The 22,103-nt window shown below is 40.1% G+C and overlaps 1 protein-coding gene across 1 annotated transcript in view; it reads left to right on the top strand.

The window, feature by feature from the left end:
- Positions 1-6,374: 6,374 nt before the first annotated feature.
- The window catches only part of Abcb7 (ATP binding cassette subfamily B member 7), a 141,228-nt gene continuing 125,499 nt past the window's right edge, over positions 6,375-22,103 (top strand). Inside the window, exon 1 of the mRNA XM_034485184.2 lies at positions 6,375-6,628. Coding sequence (XP_034341075.1) covers positions 6,386-6,628 — 243 coding nt within the window. The 5' untranslated portion in view covers positions 6,375-6,385. The remainder of the gene's footprint in view (positions 6,629-22,103) is intronic.

Here is a 22,103-nt window from a genome sequence, read left to right as displayed (position 1 = left end):
AGGCTTGCCTTGAACTTGTGGCCAGGCATCTGCTTCATACACCCCTCCCCCCAAGTGCTGAGCCACTACATGCAGCAAACAACAAATGATTCATTATTTTTTTTAACTGTTATATATTGCATCTAGGACCTTGAGCCTTGTCCATGATAGACAAGTGCAATACCCTTGTATTTCTACATTCCCAGAAACCCTTATTTTTCACATTTTGTTTTAAGATAGGGCTTTTTAAACTCTCCTGGCTGGGAGGGAAGGGGAAGAAGGTGGGTATAAAATCCCATCCCTAGCTGAGGAACTATTGACATTTGACAGTTGTTGAAAAGGAAGAGTCAGTTTTCTTTAAGGGTGTATCTCCTGTTAGGCTAACCAAGCTCTATAGCAGGATCCACATCCAAGAACAAACTGGAGAAGTTAGAAATAAAGATATAACAACAGCTATGGTAACATGTTTCCTTTAGAGCCCAGGTATTTCACCACAGCAGACCCTGAATATTTCAAAATAGCTGAAACACACACACACACCACACACACACACACACACACACACACACAGAGAGAGAGAGAGAGAGAGAGAGAGAGAGAGAGAGAGAGAGAGAGAGAGAGAGGCTTTAAACCCAACTATATGAGAGGAGCTGGGAGGAGTGGAGGGAGAGGAAACTGTCTTTGGGGTGTATTGCATGAGAGAGGAACCTACTTTCAATAAATAATAAAAAAAAAAAAGAACATGAAGTCGCATGGGTGCAGGTGGGAGTGAATCTGAGAGGAGATGGGGGTGAATAGGAACACAATGCATTGTGTGAAATTCTCAAAGAATTAATACAAATAGAATAACTAATTCCCCAGCAGGCCTTAAAGTTTCAATCCTTCTGCAGTAGTCTAGTGAGTAGTTTGGATTGCAGGCCTGTGCCACCAAGCCCAGCTTGAATAAGAAGATTTTAATGGAAACAGGGCAATGTGGAGAGGCAATGGTGGCAGGGGGTAGATAAGGTACTCTTAGGAAGCTTTTTTAAGCAGATGACATTTGAGCTGAGACCTGAAGGGCAAGAAAAAGTCATTAACAAATCTGCAGGAGAGATGTTCCAGGCAGAGAGGAAAGCAAGTACAAAAGCCCTGAAGTGAGAAGAACTTCTGGCATTTTCAAGTAACAGAAAGATCCTGGTGGTCTTCACAAAATAGACTGTTTTCTTTAAATTCAGTAGTAATAAGTGGAAAGAGCGCTGTATTTGGAGTCATTAAATCTAGGTTTAGTCTTCATTCCCATTAGCTCTGCAACCTCTGTCAAGTTGCAACCTGTTTCCTCATAAATATGCGATAAAACTGCTAATAAATAATACCCATCTTCCAGGGTTGATGTGAAAATTAAATAAGGTATGAAAAGAGCGCTTGATGAGTTGCAAAATGCTATCTACAATTAGGTGAAATTATTGCATAAAGTATTATTGTGCGATCTGTGGCTGCAGCAGCTATTTATAGTAGCTTTTCTTGCATCTACTTCAGTCTCTCTCTTTTTAAAAATATTTTATTGGTTATTTTGTTTATTTACACTTCAAATGTTATCCCCCTTCCTGGTTTTCTCTCTGAAAACCTCCATCCCATTCCCCCTCCCGCTGCCTCTACAAGGGTGCTCCCCCATCCACCTGCCCACCTGCCTCACGGTCCTAGCATCATTCATTAAAATGAACACTACTGTAAAATACATTCTCTCCCTTTAAAGACCTCAAAACTGAGTCTGCAGAGATGGCTCAGTAGTTAGGAGTATTTACTGTTCTCTCATAGGACTGAGGTTTAATTCCCAGCATGCATGTCAGGCAGCTAACAACCACCTGTAAACTCCAGTTCCAGGACATCCAATACTCTCTTTTGGCTCCCTTGGGCACCAGAACTCATGTGCACAAAAAGCAGACACAGACACATACTAAACCGACTCCTAATAAGTTAACATTATATTAATATATCACTAGTTCTTTCAACCCTTGTTAGAGAATCTCGTCATTTATCTTTTTTTTTTTTTTTTTTTTTTTTTTTTTTTGCAGTAGAGATTAAAACAGAGACACATATCTGGTCAACATTCAGAGAATAAGAGATCATGGAGTGACCAGCCCTATATGGGATAATCTATAGTACATGACTCCCTCTATGGGCTCAGAGATTGCTGTGGAAGAGGAAATAACATACGAGTCACAGGTGAGGACACAACAGGGCAACTGCACATATGAAGTCACAGTGGTTGGTACAGCATACTCATGTCCTGTGCAAGATCAAGTCAGACGAAATCCCAGCATGGAGGAAGGAAATGGTTTGGAAGTCCAATTCCTAGTAGAACAATTGGCAGCTGTTAACTGTTGGGGCAAGGAAGGCCAGTTTTCTTGAGGTATGAAAGAAAACTAGGACCACCCTAAGAAGTTGTCCATGCTCCAGTATATGGTCCTATGCTCTTGCACGTATAGACAGCACTAGGTGGACTCAATGAATTAAAAAAAAAAACAAGCACATAAAGTTTGCAGAGAGAAGTGGAAATAGGGGATCATTTGTAGGGGAGAGAATGGGGGAGTAGGGGATTAGAGCAAACTACATTATATGTGTATATTTATGAAATTCTCAATAAAAAAGAGAGAAAAAACAACGTCAGGAAACTTTTGTGTGTTTGTCAAGTCAATTCCTGTATTTTTTCTCATTTCATTTCAGATGAAAAATTAATTTAATTTCTTATCACCTTAAAAATAAATCTTTAGAGACCTCAAGAATATTGCTTCATGTTGATAATACTTGTTGGTATTTCCAGTAAAAGCCCAGATTTTAAGAAATTATCTATAGTATCATGTAACGCGCGCCCCCAAAATCCCTTTTCGCCTGCGAATAAGGACAGGAGGCGATACGGGTTTACTGCCACGAGGAACTTTTTACTACCGCACACGATAAAGCGGAAAGACCCAAGAAACCGGAAGAGGGTCCCTTAAATACACCCTAGAGTGACGTATTCACTTCTGAAGGGCTGCTTGCTCACTACCCAGTATTACGCCTCGGGATAGGCCAGTGGTTTGGCGCTCTTTCTGCCTAGCAGCTGCGCAGAATGATTGTTTACTGCTGGGGAACCATGCGGCCAGCGCCATGTTGGAAAACGCACGTGTGCAGCCACAGCGGCTCACTACATCTCTCCCTGTTTAAATTATTAATATGAAACAGCCTTTTGCCTATTAAATGTAGTACCAAATAAGATTCGAACTCAAACCCGATCAAGCAAACTCCATCTTGGGGGGGAGTAAGCGATCAAGAGCTTATAGCCCGAAGATTTTTTCTTTACCCTTCCAGGTGCCATGGAAACGAGTCCTCTGGGTGCATGGGCTAAGGAAAATATAAAGAGAATTGACACCCATCCCTGTGCAATGGAGTATATATATAGCTCCCAGGAGTGCAAGGGCTGTCAACCTATTATCTGGTATCACAATTATTTAGGCAAGAGCTGACTGGACAAGACTTCTCATCTACCCAGTGCAAATGAGCCGAGCTCTTGGGGTGCATAGACTGAGAATGTCTCTGTCATAGGCTATTTCTAGCCTAGATCATCAAATTTCAGGGAGGATGCTTGCCCCCAGGGCTGCGCGTGCTTAGGCTTAGAGCTACCTTGTCACGTTTTTGCTGGGCTTGAGCTTACAAACCATCCATCTATGAATACTAGTTCACATCCTAGAAGTGTATCACGCAGGCCTATTCCGGCTCTTAGGAAAGAAAGAAAGAAGGAAAGAAAAGGCAGAAGAAATTTATTTTTAAGAAGTAAAATCTCCACGGGCAGCAGGTTTCATCCGCTGGAAATCCGAGCTTGTAATCACGGCTGTATCTGGTCCAACTTCCCATTCCACTTTCCTTTTAAGTAAGCAGAAAGATTATGGCTTTAAATAAATGTATCATTCACAAATCTCAGAGGTGAAATACCTGGATATGGGGTCATTGAGACACAGCTCATTTGAGCCATATCTGCGAGCTGTATCAAGTGTGCTTGGAGCGAATAAACTCTCTGATTGACCAACACATCCACTTTCTGTGGGAGGGTCAAAAGCCTCAGAGGTTTTTTCTGAAATTTGATTAGCAACAGTAGCTGCTGTGATTTGATTAACCATGTCTGAGTCAGCTGTTACAGCTGCAATTTGTAGGGATGGTAATAGCAGCGATAAGGGCTGCAGTTATATTAGAATCTCCTTTCTTGTCAGGATAAAATCAAGGTCTCAGACGTCTGAACGGGGATAGGGATCAGAGTGGTAAACTGGCTATTAGACCTGCTTATAGAAAAGCAGACCAGCACTGTAATATAAAGCGAGTTACATTGGTACAAGTTAGCAGCAGCAACGCCTTTTAAGAAGGCAAGGGCATAGGTTTTTGAGAAGCAGATAGGTTAACCATCTAAATTTACTGTATATACTAGGAACCCGATTTTGGAGAGTCCAAATGGGAGCTGAGAGCGTCTGCAGATGAATCCTTCGGGGGGTCCTTTTCAGGAACCGCGAGTCGCCGCGTCAGTCGCTCTGGCAGCCAAAATGGATTGTCTTCCCCCTGTGGAAACACACAGACCGCTCCCCGGGATCTTATTAAAATAGGATCCGGGCCTTTCCATAGACCAGTCAAAACATCTTTCCATGTAGGTATTTCACAAATTTAAAATCTTTTTCTGATTGAAATATAGGATTTTACATGGTTTCTTGAAATTTTCATTTAGTTTTATGTTTCAGAAGTAGGCAATGAGGGCTGGAGAGTTGGCTTGGCAGTTAACAGCACTTGTTGCTCTTGCAAAGGATCTGGGTTCAATTCCTATCCATACAGATAGTAACTCACAACTAATTATAGGTCCACTGAACCTTTTTCTAATCCAACACTTCCACTTAAGCCAGAGTGGTTTCATGGATATACAAGTATGATCATTTTGCTCTCCTGATTAAGGCATTCAATAGCTGCAGTATACAGCATTAATGTCTTAAAACGAAATGGAAGGCTTTTGCCATGAAGACTTTCTATTTCACCCAGTTTCATCTCCTACTATTTTGCCATACACTTTCTGGACCCCTGAGCATGAGAGTTTGCTTATGCCTCTTCCTCCTCTTCCTCCTTCTCCTCTTCCTCCTCCTCCTTCTTCTTTTTTTTTTTTTTTAATATAACCATCTTCTTTACATGGTGGGGAGGGATAGTCAACCTCTTTAATCTGAAATTCTAATTATCGTTTCCCCAGAAACCTGGTGTGTGATTTGGATCTCAGAAGAAAATGAAGCTAGCTGCATGGGCCATATATATCTTTTGTCTTTTTTCATGACATCTCTCATTAGTTTATAATGCTTCTACAGAATTAATTCAAGATTACTTGTCTGCCTTGGGTAAAGGTTTGAGAATGAGCCTGCTGTGGTTATGCATGACTTTAATTCCAGCACTCCAGAGGTAAGGACAGGGGGACATTGGAATTCAAGGCCAGCCTGCTTTACATAGCAAGTTCCATAGTAGCCAGGGCTTCATAAAGAGGAGAGAGAGAGAGGGAGAGAGGGAGAGAGAGAGAGAGGGAGAGAGGAGAGAAGGAGAGATGGGGAGAGGAGAGAGAGAGAGAGAGAGAGAGAGAGAGAGAGAGAGAGAGAGAGAGAGATGTTTAAGGATTTTCTGAGAACACATTAATAAAATTGTACCTTCTTGACTCCAGGTTTTCAAGTAGCATTTATATTTGGAAATTGTTTCCCAGATACATGTAAACATATTTCCATGGTATTTGGTTTGATTATAGTGCTGACAAAATAATACAAATGTGTCTTTAAATATGCACTTTACTATATAACATGTTCACTTACCATCCACCTAGCAGTTTTAAAATAAGAGACTCTGAAGAAACCAAAGGGAAGAGCTACAAGGAAGCAAATTAATGGAGTAAAATATGTGTGTACCCCGAGAGCTCATTGTCCCAACAGCAAAAGACCAAAGGCAAATCAGGAAAATAAAAGGTTTTACGATAAAGGCAGCTACTCTCGCTTATGAAACCTTCTACAGGGGAATTTTAATTCTAAATATTAATGTACAAGGAGAGTGAGAGTTATGGAGAGAGTGGAGCATGACACTGAGTTGGAGACAAGAAAGGAATAGGATGACAGACAAGATAGGGTTGTCATATTTACCAAAGCAATACTTGGGGCTTAATTATACTAATAATTTGTTATTTATCTAAATAACATTTAAGTGGGCAGTCCTGTATTTTATCTGGCAACGCTAAGAAAAGAGAGAAAGACAATGGTAGCCCGAAGTTCTGGGCCATGGAAGAGAAAGCCCGAGTCTCGGGAGAAAAGAAAAAAAGCTCTGCCTAAGCACTGGCATCTTCAGACACAAGCTATTTCCGGTGTCGGACGCGAGCGGGGGGAGGGGAGAAGCAATGAAAGCCGCCGCGGCGCTCAGTCCGCCGGCGTCCCACAATCCTCCTCTCTCGGTTCCTTTTTCCTCGCTCAAGATGGCGCTGCTCGCGATACATTCTTGGCGTTGGGCAGCCGCGGCGGTTGCTTTCGAAAAGCACAAGCATTCGGCAGTTCTGGCCCGGTCTCTAGTCTCCATCTGTGGCTCAGGGCCGCGGTGGAGTTCGTACCGGCACGGCGCCTCAGGAAGCGCTCGGCTGTCCCAGGTGTGTTGCCGGGCGCTTGGGAAAGTAGGGTGAAGGACAGGGGAACCTGATAGGGAAAGGGTTGCCCTCACGACCTTAGGTCAGAGGGAGCACTCTGAAGAAAGATCGTCAGGGCGAACTCAGAGTGGAGGCGAGTGTAGGAACTTAGGGCTGGGAATTCGGGGTGGAGAGGAAGAACACGTTTGGGGACAGCAGAAAGCCGGGAGGTTTCAGACACTGGGCACCTGCAGTGCCAGGGTCCTGTAGGGGTTTGCCGGTTGGCTTCTCCATGTAAGGCAGACGCAGCTACTTTCAAAAGTTAGTCATGGAATTTGGTGCTAAACGGTCCATGCTTCAGATTGTACTAAATCGGAAGTAAGCAATTGCGGGTGCACTTCAACGGGACAGTACGCCACCTATAAACAAGTAGCACATTTAATTGGTACGTTAACTCCCTCACTGACAGGCGAGCTTCCTCATAGGCAAAACCATAATTATCCTTTTCTCCAAAATGTACACTGCTCTAAGACAGAAGCTTTATTAGCTTTTGCTATGATTATTCAATTATGTTCTTGGTGCACTTCCTTAGGAGTGTGGCAGTGATTATGGGTCCTCGGAATAGTGGCTTCCATTAGTTCATTCAACAGTAGTTTGTTTTTAAAAATCGTCTGTAGTACTTGTACTTCAGTTTATATTTTTCTCATATATTGACAATATTTTAATTGCCACCACGTAAAGTATAACCTTAAGATACTGTCATTTTTCTTTGGAAAGTGAACAGTTTCGTAAATTATGACTCCCTGTCAACAAATATTTAATGTCAACTAACTACTATAATCTACTACTGATTAGACAATAGAGGCCTTCAAGGATTGTATGGTCTAGTTTGGTTTTTGCAGACAAGGTCTTGATTTGTAGTCCAGTTAGGCATTGAACGTGTGATCCTCCTGCTTCAGCCTACTGAGTACTAGGATGACAAGCATAAAGTGACAAGGAGCGCAGTTTTAAAATTTAAAAATATTTTAAATGGACAAATAATTGTGTATATTTATGGAGTGTGGTGTGATATTTGATACATGTATATAAGTGATCACTTTAGACTAATTGGTATAGTTTTCATTGTGAACATTTGTTATTAGTATAGAGAATAATATTTTAGAGCTGAAAAGAGCCTTTACTGTAATGCTATGAAATGTTAGTGGTTAGATCAGCACTTTTTTTTTTTTAGGTGAAATAAAGTAATATAGAAAAGAAACTCTAGGCTTTTTGAATAGTGAGGGAAGAATTGTTTTGGGCACTTTTGTTCACATATTCCTGCAGTTTATAATTACTGGGATGGGCTATGAAATGTATTTTTTTTTTGCATTGTGCTCTAGAACCATAGCCACTAGCTTGATTCGGCCATTAAAATAAAAAATGTTAGTTTCTTGGTCCTATTAGCCACATTCCAGGTATGGCCAGGTGTGGCTGGTACCTGTCGACAACATAGATAAAGCTGTTGAACAATATGGTGTTAAAGGATATGATATCTAGCCCTTTTAATTTTGCAGATGAGGAAACTAAGCTGCAAAAATTGATAAATGTAAAGCCTTCAAGGCTATTCATTCATTTATTACTTTCTTTGTGTCAGGTACTTATGAAATAAGACTCTGGTAGGCACCAAGGACACATTAAATGTTGACTTGTACTAAATCGGAGGATTTTTTTTTTTTTTTTACTATTTTAACTATATAGTTCATTATACAGCTTCCACCGTACTATATTATTTCTACTAAAAAGATTTATAAACCACATTGCAGTGCTGGGGATAGAATCCAAGGCCTATACTAACTCAGCAAGCAATCTACCACTGAACTACATCCCCAGTCCATGAGTTTTGTATAAGTTGTAGTTTCCTTAAAACATTGTCTCCTGTAACTAAGGCTGACTGGTCTTGAAAACTTTCTATGTAGCCTAATCTATGTTTGAACAGATTGTAAGGCATGGACTACCTACCACACCTCTCAGTATATGACTTTTTTTGACTGTTGTTTTGATTTTGCATTATTTTCAAAGGGTTACTTTAATTATGGTATATGTACATATTACATTATTTATTGTGGCCAAATAATGGTTTGCATATACAAGGGTTATTTTTTGGTTTTTCTTTTTTAATGGGCTGGTCTTGGCTGGTGTGGAATTTGATATGTAGGCCATGTTGTCCTTGAGCTCATGGAGGTGTTAGGATTAAAGGCATGTGCCACCATACCTAGCATGGTTAGGATTAGCCCTGAGTTTCTTTTTTTCTTTTAAGAGTGGTTTATTTTTTTATTTTATGTACATTGGTGTTTTGCTTGCATGCATGTCAGTATGAGGATGTCAGATCCCCTGGAAGTAGAGTTAGAGACCATCGTGAGCTGCCATGTAGGTGTTGGGAATTGAATCCAGGTCCAGGTCCTCTTACCAGCCTGTGCTCTTAACTGTTGAGTCATCCCTCTGCCACATAGTTTGATGATTTCTTGCTGTCTACTCCTTTTGTGTGTGATTTCTTCTTTTTGTTGTAGGCCTTTCAGTTACTCAATTAAGTTACTAGTGTGAGAGCTCTCCAATTTTTTAGGTAGGTACTTATGTAGGTACTTTATTCTGACACATGTTTTTGGGTATGTGGTGTTTCATTTTCATTCAACTCTAGAAAGTCTTTAATTTTTTTTTACTTAATTTCTGTCTTGACATGTTCTTTTTCATTCACTAGAGGGTTGTTCAGTTTCCATGAGTTTGTAAGCTTTCTGTTGTTGCTATCCAGACTTAATCTGGCAGTAAGATAGGATTCAGGGCACTATTTCAGTATTTTTGTATCTGTTGAGATTTGATTTGTGTCTGAGTATGTGGGAATTTTTAGAGAAATTTCCGTGAGGTGCTGAGAAGGTAAATTCTTCTGTGCTTGGATGAAATGTTCTGTAAATATGTTAGGCCCATTTGCTTACTCATAAGTTTAGTTAGCTCTATATCTCTGTTTAGTTTCTGTCTGGATGATTTGTCCATTGCTGAGGGTGGGGTTTGAAGTCTTTCACTGTCAGTGTGTGAGGGTCAGTACATGGTTTAAGCTGTAGTAGTGTTTCTTTTATCAACTTGCATGACCTTGTGTTTAGGCCATAGATGTTAAAATTGCAATGTCTTCTGGGTAGTGTTTGCCTTTGAGTATGTCATTCCCTAACTCTGATTAGTTTTTGTTTGAAGTCTATTTTGTTAGATATTAAAATGGTGACTCTAGCTTTCTTCTTAGGTCCATTTCTCTGGAATATCATTTTCCATTTTTTTTTATCCTGAGTTGATATCTTTCCTTGATGTTAGGTATGTTCCAGCAACAGGATGGATCCTGTTTTCCCATCCATTCTGTTTCTCTCTGTCTTTTTATTAGAGAATTGAGACCACTGACGTTGAGAGAAGTCAATAGGCAGTGTTTGTTGATTCCTGTTATTTTATTGTTTTTTCTGGTGGTAATGGTGGTGGTGTGTATATATGTGTATTTGTGTGTTTCCCCTTCCTTAATTTGCTAGTCTGGAATTATTTATTCCTTTGCTTTCTTATACGTGGTTAACCATTTTAGGTTGGATTTCCCCCTCTAATGCCTTCTGTGGGGATGGATTTGTAGATAGATATTCCTTAAATTTGGTTTTGTCATCTAATGTCTTTATTTTTCCCATCTATTTTGATTGAACATTTTGCTGTATATAGAAGTTTGGGCTGCCATCTGTAGTCTCAGAGTCTGTAGACCATCTGTCCAAATCCTTATGGCTTTTAGAGTCTCCATTGCTAAGTCATGTGTTATTCTAGTAGGTCTTCCTTTATATGCTACTTGGTCTTTTTTTCCTTCTTTCTTTATTCTGTACATTTAGTGTTTTGATTATTATATGTTGAGGGGACTTTCTGTTCTGGTCCAGTCTATTTGATGTTTTGTATGCCCATTTTTAGGTTAGGGAAATTTAAAAAAATATTTATTTTCTCTTTTATTGAAAATAGATTCTTTTCTCATCTTATATATCCTGATTACAGTTTCCCTTTCCTATACTTCTTGCAGTTCCTCCCTCTCTCCCTCCCTCTCATCTGGATCCACTCTCTTTCTGTCTCATTAAAAAGGAGATAGTAAACTATAACAAAATAAAATACAGTAAGATAAAACAAGGCAAACCAACAGAAGGAAAGAGCCCAAGAGAAGGCACAAGTATCAGAGATCCACTTGTTCACACACACTCATGGGTCTCATAAAAATACTGAGAGCTGTAACACATACACAGAGGTCCTTTGCAGTTCTTGAGCTTTCTACTTCAGTATCTGTGAGTTCATATGAACTTTGCTTGGTTGATTTAGAGGGACTTGCTCTCCTGGTGTCCTTCATCCACTTTGGCTCTTACAGTCTTTCTGCCTCTTCTTCTGCAGGGTTCCCTGAGCCCTGAGGGAAGGGATTTGACGGAGACATTTCATTTAGACCTGTGTGTTCCAAGGTCTGTCTGTGTTTCTCTCTCTCTCTCTCTCTCTCTCTCTCTCTCTCTCTCTCTCTCTCTCTCTCGGTATGTGTGTGTGTCAATGTCTGGCTGTGGGTCTCTCTGTTCCTATTTGCTGCAAGATGAAGCTTCTCTGGTGGCTAAGTAAAAGAACATCATTAGGTATAAAGGCACAGGGGGACACATGGGTCTTCCTGGGAGGAGGAAATAGAATAGATTTTATGAGTGAAGGATGGGAGTGGGAGAATCAGGTGGGGATAAGGAAGGGAAGTGGGGATGAGGAGGGAAATTTGAGGAGAGGCAAGTAGAGTTGAATAGGTATTGAAGAGTAGTATGGAAACCTAGTACAGTGGAAACGTCCTACAATCTTTGAAGGCAATTCTAATGAAGTCTCCAAATGATGGTGGAGACCAAGTCTCAGTTGGCCATTTCTTGTCACCAAATGAAGCTTCTAATATGAGAACTGGGATAATTGAGGTGTTTGTCAAAGGGGTCCCATGGAAATCCCCCCAAACAACCTAGCTTGATGCCAAGACAATAGGTTGCTCCCCACAAACTGACAGGGAGGCCCCATTGCTGAAGACAACACCTGTACAATTCATTGAACATAGAGAAATCTAGCTAGTTAGTAACTCCATAGAACCTTCATCCCTATGTTCTAGTATCTTTGATATGGGAAGGTACTCTGCAGGCCAAAAGAGAAACCTAAACACCAACCCAGCCACAAAACCTTTGATCTACAATGCTGTAATGACAGCAGAATATGTTAGGGCAATGTTGGCACAAAGCTTGTGGGAGTAACCAACTAAAGTTTGATTTGACTTAAAGCCCACTTCATGAGATGGAACCTACATGAGACATTGATTGGGTTACCAGGAACCAGTAGATAGCTCAGAGACCTAAGGTAAAAAACAAGTACTACTGGTCTTAAAACCAACAACAAAATGTAAACTTGGTATGGTGGCGTACATCTTTAATCCCAGCACTTGGGAGGCAAAGGCAGGTGGATCTCTGAGTTTTAGGCCAGCCTGGTCTACAGAGTGAGTTCTAGTGCACTCAAGGTTGTTACACAGAGGAGCCCTGTCTTGAAAAACCAAAAAAGAAAAAAAGACTAGAGACATTTAATTTTCTTTTATGACGTTTTAAAAATTATTTCCTGTGTCTTTGATCTTCTCCTCCCTCTATTTCTATTATTCTTAGATTTCATCATTTCATAGGATTACAGATTTCCTGGATGTTTTGTGCCAGGGGTTTTTAGAGTTAACATGTTCTTTGACTGATGTATCTATTTCTTGTATTGTATCTTCAGTGCCTGAGATTCTTCCATCTCTTATATTTTGTTGGTGAGGCTTGCCACTGAGTTTTCTGTTCAAGTTCTTAAATTTTTCATTTCTACATTTCCCTCAGTTTGGGTTTTCTTGATTCTCTTTCCACTTTCAGGTCTTGAAAACTGTTTTTATTTGTTTTCTTATACTGTGTGTTTGTTTTCATAGATTTCTTTAAGGGACTATTCATTTTGTCTTTAAGGACTTCTATCATATTTATTAAGGCTGTTTTAAGGTCTTTGTCTTGAGCTTCTGCTATGTTGTAATACTAAGGGTCTACTTTGGTAGACTTTCTAGTGAAGACATTTATTGTCTTGGCTGTTAATCATTTTTTTTTGTTTTGTTTTTATACTGGTATCAGGCATCTGGGTTTAGGAAGATTTTAATTCTAGGTGTTGATATCTGGTCTTTGTTGGGTGGGTATTTCCTTGCTTTCTGTTGTTCTCTCTGATTCTTAGGAGACTGTGGCTGTCTTGTAAGAAATTCTTCTGAGATCCTGATAGGTGAGGCTACTCTGGGATTCTGAGTAAAATGTGTTCCTGGATATTGCAACCTGAGACTTAGGGATGGGCATGGGCTGGGGGCAGTGGAGGGGCTTCACATAGAAGGACGGAAGCAGGGTGTTCTGCCAGGATCTTTCAGTTCCCTGGGAATGGGGCAGAGAGTGAGGAGAAGCTGCAGCCGGTGGTCTGCTACAGAGTTAGGGATGGGAGTGGGGGATTAGATTTGGAGGAGAGGAGAGAGGTGAAGATTTGCAGTTAGCCTACCTGCTCTCCTGGTCTGTGTGAGGTTGGCATATTATCAGGGAATACTTATTTATCATGTCTATCTCTCTTCACTTGCTCCTGTGTATTTGAGTTACTTAATGGTGTTATTTCTCTTGCTCAGTGGAGCTGGACTCTTACTCATCTTCTTTGTCATGTCATTTGCAAATGCTTTGCTTAGATGCTAAACTTTTAACACATTACATAAATACACCAGTGATTTTATAGTTTTTTTTTACATCAGATTAAATATGAAAACTGAAAAATTATGCATTTATCCTTGTTTTATAATTAGATAATTACCTTTTCTGGTGCTCTGATCTTTTATGTGTGTATGAACCTCAATTATTATTAAGCTGACCCTTTTTCCAGTCCTAGAATTTCTCTCAGTTGTTCTTTAGTAAATGGTTCTTTACTAACCACTTCTCCCAGTTTTTGCTCCTATGGGAATATTTTTATTTCACTCTAGGCTTTTTAGTTTGTTTTTGTTTTGTTTTATTTTGAAATAGGATTTCTTTGTATAGTCCAGGTTATCCTGGAACTTACTCTGTAGGACAGGCTGGCCTCAAACTCACAGAGATCCATCTGCCTGCTTCTGCTTCCCAAGTGCTGGGAACAAAGACGTGTCCCACCATGCTGGGCTTTACTGCAGGTTTTGAATGGTCTCTTTGCTTGATAGCTTTTTCCACCCTTTAAGAATATTTGTATGTGTTAACTGATTGTGCTCTGGCTTCCTTTTCTACCCTGCCAAGAAATCTGCTCTTAATTTGGGGAGTCATTTGTTAGGAAGAAGTTGTTTCCTTGAAGAGTTTCGTCTTGATTTTGGCTTTTAGTATAGGTGTCTGAGGGTGTTTTGTGTTTTTTCTACTTGTTAAACATCTTTGGTGTTTATATTGCTCTGTTGTTAATGAACGTGGGGAGTTTTCAGCCATTTTTTCATCAAATGTTTTTTCTTCCACTTTTCTACTCTATATCTGGTATATAGCATGCTAACATTCTCCTATTTTTCTTGGGTTCTGTTTGTTTTTTGTCACACTTGTTTTTTGTTACTCAGTTTGTATAATTTGATCTGTCTTTACAATCACTAAATCTTCTGCCATTTCAAATATACTGTATAGCTCATCTAATGAATTTTTCATTTATAACACTTTATACTCCAGTATTTCTGTTCCTTTTAAAGATAGTTATTAGCTGGGGTTAGTGGTGCACACCTTTAATCCCAGCACTTGGGAGGCAGAGGGAGATGGATCTCTGAGTATGAGGCCAGCCTGGTGTACAGAGTGAGTTCCAGGATGGCCAGGGAACCCAGGGATGACACAGAGAAACCCTGTCTTAAAAACAAAAAAATAAAAAAAGAAACCAACCAACCAAATGATACAAACAAAAAATAGTTTATTGATATTCTCTGACAAGATACTGTCATGACATTTTTCTTTACTTTTTCAATATAATTCACTTTGGTCTTTGAGCATATCTATAACTACTATTTTGAAGGTCCTTTCTTTAATCTTATAATATCTCTTTACACCCATAGATGTTTCCTTTTGACTGTTTTTTCCAGGTCATATTTTACTGGTTCTTAACTTGTGCCATGCTTATTTTGGATTTTGAAGCCGGACATTTTAGATAATATTTACAGCAATTCTGTGTACTGGTCTGCCCCTCCTGGAGCCCATTATTCACTTATTTGTTTAGAAACTAGTGGGTTATTTTAGTGCTTTCTGCCTTATTACTGCTGGCTCCTCTATTAACCCTCTTACTTTGCTTCTCAGGAGGCACAGTCTATTTATTGTATGCCTGCAGTCAGCCTGGGATGATAATGGTTTGGGCAGGGATATCTTTGTGTCTTGCCCAGTTACCTACAGTAGTTGCTGGCAGATTGTTTTCAACATGCCCTGGGGTATAAATTGTTGCACTTACTCAAAACTGTTTTTTTTTTTTTTTTTTTTTTTTTAAGAGATGGTTGCTAAGGTAGGTGTTTGAGACATTTTTTTCTGACTCCTAGAATGCCTTTTCTGGTTGTCTCACTCCTCAGTTTTTTGGTTTTCTCAGGCACACCAGCTTACCTGGTTTAGCTTCTGAGCTATAATTCTACCAGTCCGTTCCCAATTAATTGTCTTTGCTTTTAAGAACAACTTTTAGTCTCAGATGTGTTTTATATCTAGTGGCAAATGTTGTCAATTATTTTTAAAATTTGTTTTTGTTATATTAACTATGCATGTGTATGTATGTACATTTGTGTGTATGTGTGCATTTGTATGTGTGTGTGTAGGTATGTGCATGTGTGTTCAGGTACCTCAGAGGTCAGAGAAATTAGTCATTCTTTTTGAGCTGCAGTCATAGGAAATGTGTGCCCTCTGAAGTGGGAGCTGGGAGTTTGAACTTGGGTCCCCTGAAAGAGCAGTATGGCAGTATGTGATCTTAACCTCTCTGAGCCATCTCTCCATCTCCCCTGTGGTCAATTCTTTTATTAAGATTTATTTATTTATTTTATGTACATGAATACACTATCGCTATCTTCAGACACACCAGAAGAGGGCATCAGACCCCATTACAGATGGTTGTGAGCCACCATGTGGTTGCTGGGAATTGAACTCAGGACCTCTGGAAGAGCAATCAGTGCTCTTAACCATTGAGCCATCATTCCAGGCCCCCAGCCCCTGCTGCAGTCAATTCTTATTCCTAGCAAAATCTCTCTAGCAAAACAGCCTGAAGCTGGAAGGGGCAGTGGTGGTTTACTTGGGAGTGATAGCCTCACCAATTTGGGAGTTGAGTGCTGGAGTGAAGAAGTAGAAGCAGTGGCTTACCTCATATAGAACCAATGTGTATAAGCCAGGACCAAGGTAATTGATCTTCCTTCTCAATAGTGGCATACTCAAGGTAGAGAGAGTTTTATTTAGCTCTTGAGCACAGTAGATCAGAGCTTAGCTTCAGAATTCAGTCACTGGGGTCAAGGGGGTGCAATGCTGATGTTCTGTCATTCTCAAAAAGGTAGCAATTAGACTAAAACCGTCAGATGTAACTCTGTGCCAATCTCAAGAAGACTTTCTAGACTGTGACTTGGGAGGGAAACAGGGAATGGGTTTTGGGTCATCTCTTAAGTCGTTTTACTACTCTTTCTGAACCCTTGGAGACTTTAACACAAATCTTATTTCATATGCTAAGTAGCTCTTTTATGAATTTTTTTTTTTACCAGTTTTGCTGGGAAGGGCCTACTTTAGTAACTATGTTCATATCAATTGTAGAGTCTTCTTTTTGCTCTTATATATCTGTCTAGCTTAGAACTTCCTATATAGACCAGGCTAGTTTCAGACTTACAGTGATTGTTCTTGTCTTGGCCTCCCTACTGCTAGAATTACAGTCATGCATTATTGATAATCTCATGCCCTTACTGAAGTCAACAAAACAGTTTTGTTGTACTCTTTCCTTTGTAGGACATAGTCTCAGTGCTGGGCTACCTTCTATTTTAGTATGCTTATTTTGTGTGTTTCTTGTGAAAATTGTTTTAGATCCTGTGGTGGTTTGAATGACAGTGGTCCTTCTAGGCTCATATTCTTTGTTTTTCTTTTATATTGAATATTTTATTTATTTACACTTAAAATGTTGTCTCCTTTCCCAGTTACTCCCCCCCCAGAACCCCTCTATCCCATTCCCCTCACCCCTGCTTATATGAGGGTGTTCCCCTGCCCACCCATTCACTCCCACCTTACTGCGATAGCATTCCCCTACACTGGGACATTGAACCTTCACAGGACTGAGGGCTCTCCTCCCACTGATGTCCAACAAGGGCATCATCTGCTACATGTGCAGATAGAGCCATGGGTCCCTCCATGTGTACTCTTCGGTTGGTGGTTTAGTCCCTGGGAGCTCTGGGAAGTCTGGTTGGTTGATATTGTTGTTCTTCCTATAGGGTTACATTCCCCTTCAGCTCCTTCAGTCCTTTCTCTAACTCCTCTATTGGGGACCCCGTGCTCAGTCCCGTGGTTGTGGCTGTCAGCATCCGCCTCTGTATTTGTCAGGCTCTGGCAGAGCCTCTCAGGAGACAGCTTTATCAGGCCCCTGTCAGCAGGCATTTCTTGGCATCCACAATAGTGACTGGGTTTGGTGACTGTATATAGGATGAATCCCCAGGCGGGGCAGTCTGTGGATGGCCTTCCCTTCACTCTCTGCTCAACACTTTCTCTCCATGCTTCCTCCTGTGACTATTTTTTTCCCCTTTCTAAGAAGGACTGAAACATCTACACTTTGGTCTTCCTTCTTGAGCTTTATGTGGTCTGTGAATTGTATCTCGGGTATTCTGAGCTTTTGAACTAATATTCACTTATCAGTGACTGCATACCATGTGTGTTCTTTTGTGATTGGGTTACCTCATAAAGGATGATATTTTCTAGTCCCATCTATTTGCCCGCAACTTTCATGAAGTCATTGTTTTTAATAGCTGGGTACTACTCCATTGTGTAAATATACCACATTTTCTATATCCATTCCTCTGTTGAAGGACATCTGGGTTCTTTCCAGCTTCTGGCAATTCTAAATAAGGCTGCTGTGAACATAGGGAGATGGTGTTGTTATATGTTGGAACATCTTTTGGGAATATGCCCAGGAGTGGTATAGCTGGGTTCTCCTTGGTAGTATTATGTCCAATTTTCTGAGGAACCACCAGACTGATTTTGAGAGTGGTTGTACAGTTTGCAACCCCACTAGCAATGGAGGAGTGTTCCTCTTTCTCCACATCCTCACCAACAGCATCTGACTGGTGTGAGGTGGAACTCCAAGGTTGTTTTGATTTGCATTTTCCTGATGACTAAGGATGTTGAACATTTATTCAGGTGCTTCTTGGCCATTTGAGATTCTTCAGTTGGGAATTCATTGTTTAGCTCTGTACCCCATTTTTAATAGTGTTATTTGGTTCTCTGGAGTCTAACTTCTTGAGTTCTTTGTATATATTGGATATTAGCCCCCTATCAGATGTAGGATTGGTAAAGAGTTCTTCCCGATCTGTTGGTTGCCAATTTGTCCTATTGACAGTGTCCTTTGCCTTACAGAAGCTATGCAATTTTATGAGGTCCCATTTGTCAATTCTTGATCTTTGAGCATAAGCCATTGGTATCCTGTTCAGGAAAATTTCCCCTGTGCCCATGTATTTGAGGGTCTTCCCCACATTCTCTTCTATCAGTGTATCTGGTTTCATGTGGAGGCCCTTGATTCACTTGGACTTGAGCTTTGTACAAGGAGATAAGAATGGATCCATTTGTATTCTTCTACATGCTGACCAGCACCATGTTGAACCCGCACCATTTGTTGAAAATGCTGTCTTTTTTCCACTGGATGGGTTTAGCTCCTTTGTCAAAGATTAAGTGACCATAGGTGTGTGGGTTCATTTCTGGGTCTTCAATTCTATTCCGTTGATCTTCCTGCCCATCTCTGTACCAATACCATACAGTTTTTTTAAAGCACTATTGCTCTGTAATACACTTTGAGGTCAGATATGGTGATTCCCCCAGAAGTTCTTTTATTGTTGAGAATAGTTTTCGTTATCCTGGTTTTTTTGTTATTCCAAATGAATTTGAGAATTGCTCTTTCTAACTCTATAAAGAAAGGAATTGGAATTTTGATGGTGATTGCATTGAATCTGTAGATTGCTTTTGGCAAGATGGCCATTTTTACTATATTAATCCTGCCAATCCATGAGCATGGGAGATTTTTCTACCTTCTGAGATCTTCGATTTCTTTTTTCAGAGACTTGAAGTTCTCACCATACAGATCTTTCACTTGCTTGGTTAGAGTCAAACCAAGATATTTTATATTGTTTGTGACTGTTGTGAAGGGTGTCATTTCCCTAATTTCTTTCTCAGCCTGTTTATCCTTTGAATATAGGAAGGCTACTTATTTGAGTTAATTTTATATCCAGCCACTTTGCTGTTTATTAGCTGTAGGTGTTCTCTGGTGGAATTTTTGGGGTCACTTAAGTGTACTATCATATCATCTACAAATAGTGATATTTTGACTTCTTCCTTTCCAATTTGTCACCCTTTGATCTCTTTTTGTTGCCTAATTGCTCTGACTAGGACTTCCAGTACTATATTGAACAGGTAGGGAGAGAGTGGGCAGCCTTGTCTAGTCCCTGATCTTAGTGGATTGCTTCAAGTTTCTCTCCATTTAGTTTGATGTTGGCTACTGGCGGTATATTGCTTTTACTATGTTTAGGTATGAGCCTTGAATTCCTGATCTTTCCAAGACTTTACCTAACATAAGGGATGTTGAATTTTGTCAAATGCTTTCTCAGCATCTAATGAGATGATCATGGTTTTTTTTTTTTTGAGTTTGTTTATATAGTGGATTACGTTGATAGAATTCAGTATGTTGAACCGACCCTGCATTCCTGGGATGAAGCCTACTTAATTATGATGGATGATTGTTTTGATGTGTTCTTAGATTCGGTTTGTGACAATTTTATTGAGTATTTTTGCATCAATATTCATAAGGGAGATTGGTCTGAAGTTCTTTCTTTGTTGGGTCTTTGTGTATTTTAGGTATAAGTGTAATTGTGGCTTGATAGAATGAACTGGGTAGTGTTCCTTCTGTTTCTATTTTGTGGAATATTTTGAAGAGTATTGGTATTAGGTCTCCTTTGAAGGTATGATAGAATTCTGCACTAAAACCATCTGGTTCTGGGCCTTTTATGGTTGGGAGACTTTGAATGACTTCTACTTCTTTAAGGGTTATGGGACTGTTTGGATGGTTTATCTAATCTTGATTTAACTTTGGTACCTGGTATCTGTTTAGAAAATTGTCCATTTCATCCAGATTTTCCAGTTTTGTTGAGTATAGGCTTTTGTAGTAGGATCTGATGATTTTGTGAATTTCCTCAGTTTCTGTTGTTATGTCTCCCATTTTCAGTTCTGATTTTATTAATTTGGATACTCTCTCTGTGCCCTTTGGTTGGTCTGGCTAAGGATTTATCTATCTTGTTGATTTTCTCAAAGAACCAGCTCCTGGTTTGTTGATACTTTGTGTAGTTCTTTTTGTTTCTACTTGGTTGATTTCAGCCCTGAGTTTGATTATTTCTTGCCATCTACTACTACTCTGGCCATATTTGCTTCTTTTTGTTCTAAAGCTTTCAGGTGTGCTGTCAAGTTGTTAGTTTATGCTCTCTCCAGCTTCTTTTTGTAGGCACTCAGAGCTATGAGTTTTCCTCTTAGCACTGCTTTAATGGCATCCCACAAGTTTTGGTATGAAGAGCCTTCATTTTCATTAAATTCTAAAAATTCTTTAATTTCTTTCTTTATTTCTTCCTTGACCAAATTATTTTTGAGTAGAATGTTGTTTGGGCTTTCCATTGTTTTTGTTGTTATTGAAGACCAGCCTTAGTCTGTGGTGATCTGATAGGTTGCATGGGATTATTTAAATCTTGTTGTGTCTGTTGAGGCCTGTTTTGTGACCAATTGTATGGTCAGTTTTGGAGAAGGTATCATGAGATGCAGAGAAGGTGTATTCTTTTGTTTTAGGATTTAATGTTCTATAGATATTTGTTAAATCCATTTAGTTCATAACTTCAATGTGACGGGAGGAATTTCTTTTCTGGTCCAATCTATTTGGAGTTCTGCAGGCTTCTTATGTGTTCATGGGCATCTCTTTCTTTAGGCTAGGGAAGTTTTCTTCTATAATTTTGTTGAGGATATTTACTGGCCCTTTAAGTTGGGAATCTTCACTGTCTTCTATACCTATTATCTTTAGATTTGGTCTTCTCATTGTGTCCTGGATTTCCTGTAGGTTTTGGGTTAGGAGCTTTTTGCATTTTGTATTTTCTTTGACAGTTGTGTTGATGTTTTCTATGGTATTTTCTGCACCTGAAATTCTCTCCTCTATGTCTTGTATTCTGTTGGTGATGCTTGTGTCTATGACTCCTGATTTCTTTCCTAGGTTTTCTATCTCTAGGGTTGTCTCCCTTTGTGATTTCTTCATTATTTTTATTTCCATTTTCAAATCCTGGATGGCTTTGTTCAATTCCTTCACCTTTTTGTGGTGTTTTCCTGTAATTTTTTTAAGGGTTTTTTTTTTGTGTGTGTTTCCTCTTTAAGGGCTTCTACCTGTTTACCTGTGTTCTTCTGTATTTCTTTAAGGGTGTTATTTATATGCCTCTTACTTAAGTCCTAATTAAAGTCCTCTATCATCATCATGAGATGTGATTTTTAAATCAACATCTTGCTTTTCTGGTGTGATAAGGTATCCAGGACTTGCTGTAGTGTGAGAATTGGATTCTGATGATGCCAAGTAACCTTGGTTTCTGTTGTTCATGTTCTTGTGCTTGCCTCTTGTCATCTGGTTCTCTCTAATACTACCTGCCCTTCCTGTCTCTGACTGGAGCCTGTATCTCCTGTGATCCTGCTTGTGTCAAAACTCCTCAGAGTCCAGCTGTTTCTGGGATCCCGTGATCCTGAGATCCTTGGTGTGTCAGAGCTCTTGGCAGTCAAGCTGCCTCTGGGTATTGCAGAGTTGGATAGGGAGCAAGAGTCTTGGGTTTGCTCTGGCCACAGGTACAAGCTGGAAGGACTCCATGTCTCTGGTTGACCAGGGGTAGTTTTTTTTCTGGTTCCTGTGGGGTCCCAGTTACACTGTGTGTTGGGAAAGATGTTGTGGCCTCAATTGTGATCTTGAGTGTGTCAGAGTTCCAGTGCTCCTGGGTGTATCTGATCTCCTGAGAGTTGAGCTTCTCTGGGATCCTGGGATCCTGGGATCCTGGGAGTCAGGCTCCCTTTGAGTGTTGGGATCCCTCTGGGTATTGTAAGAGTGCATGCAGAACCAGCACCCCAGGTATGCTCTGGGTGCAGGTTTGGACCCAAAGGAACCCGTGGCACTGGCCAGGCATGGGTTCCCGCATCCCTGGGAGTTGAGCTTCCTTTGGTTATTGTGGGACTAGATATGG

This window comes from Arvicanthis niloticus, chromosome X, assembly GCF_011762505.2.
Source record: "Arvicanthis niloticus isolate mArvNil1 chromosome X, mArvNil1.pat.X, whole genome shotgun sequence".
In the NCBI taxonomy this organism is placed as follows: domain Eukaryota; kingdom Metazoa; phylum Chordata; class Mammalia; order Rodentia; family Muridae; genus Arvicanthis; species Arvicanthis niloticus.
The sequence above is the reverse complement of the archived record's forward strand: the minus strand, read 5'-3'. Positions and strand labels throughout refer to the sequence as shown.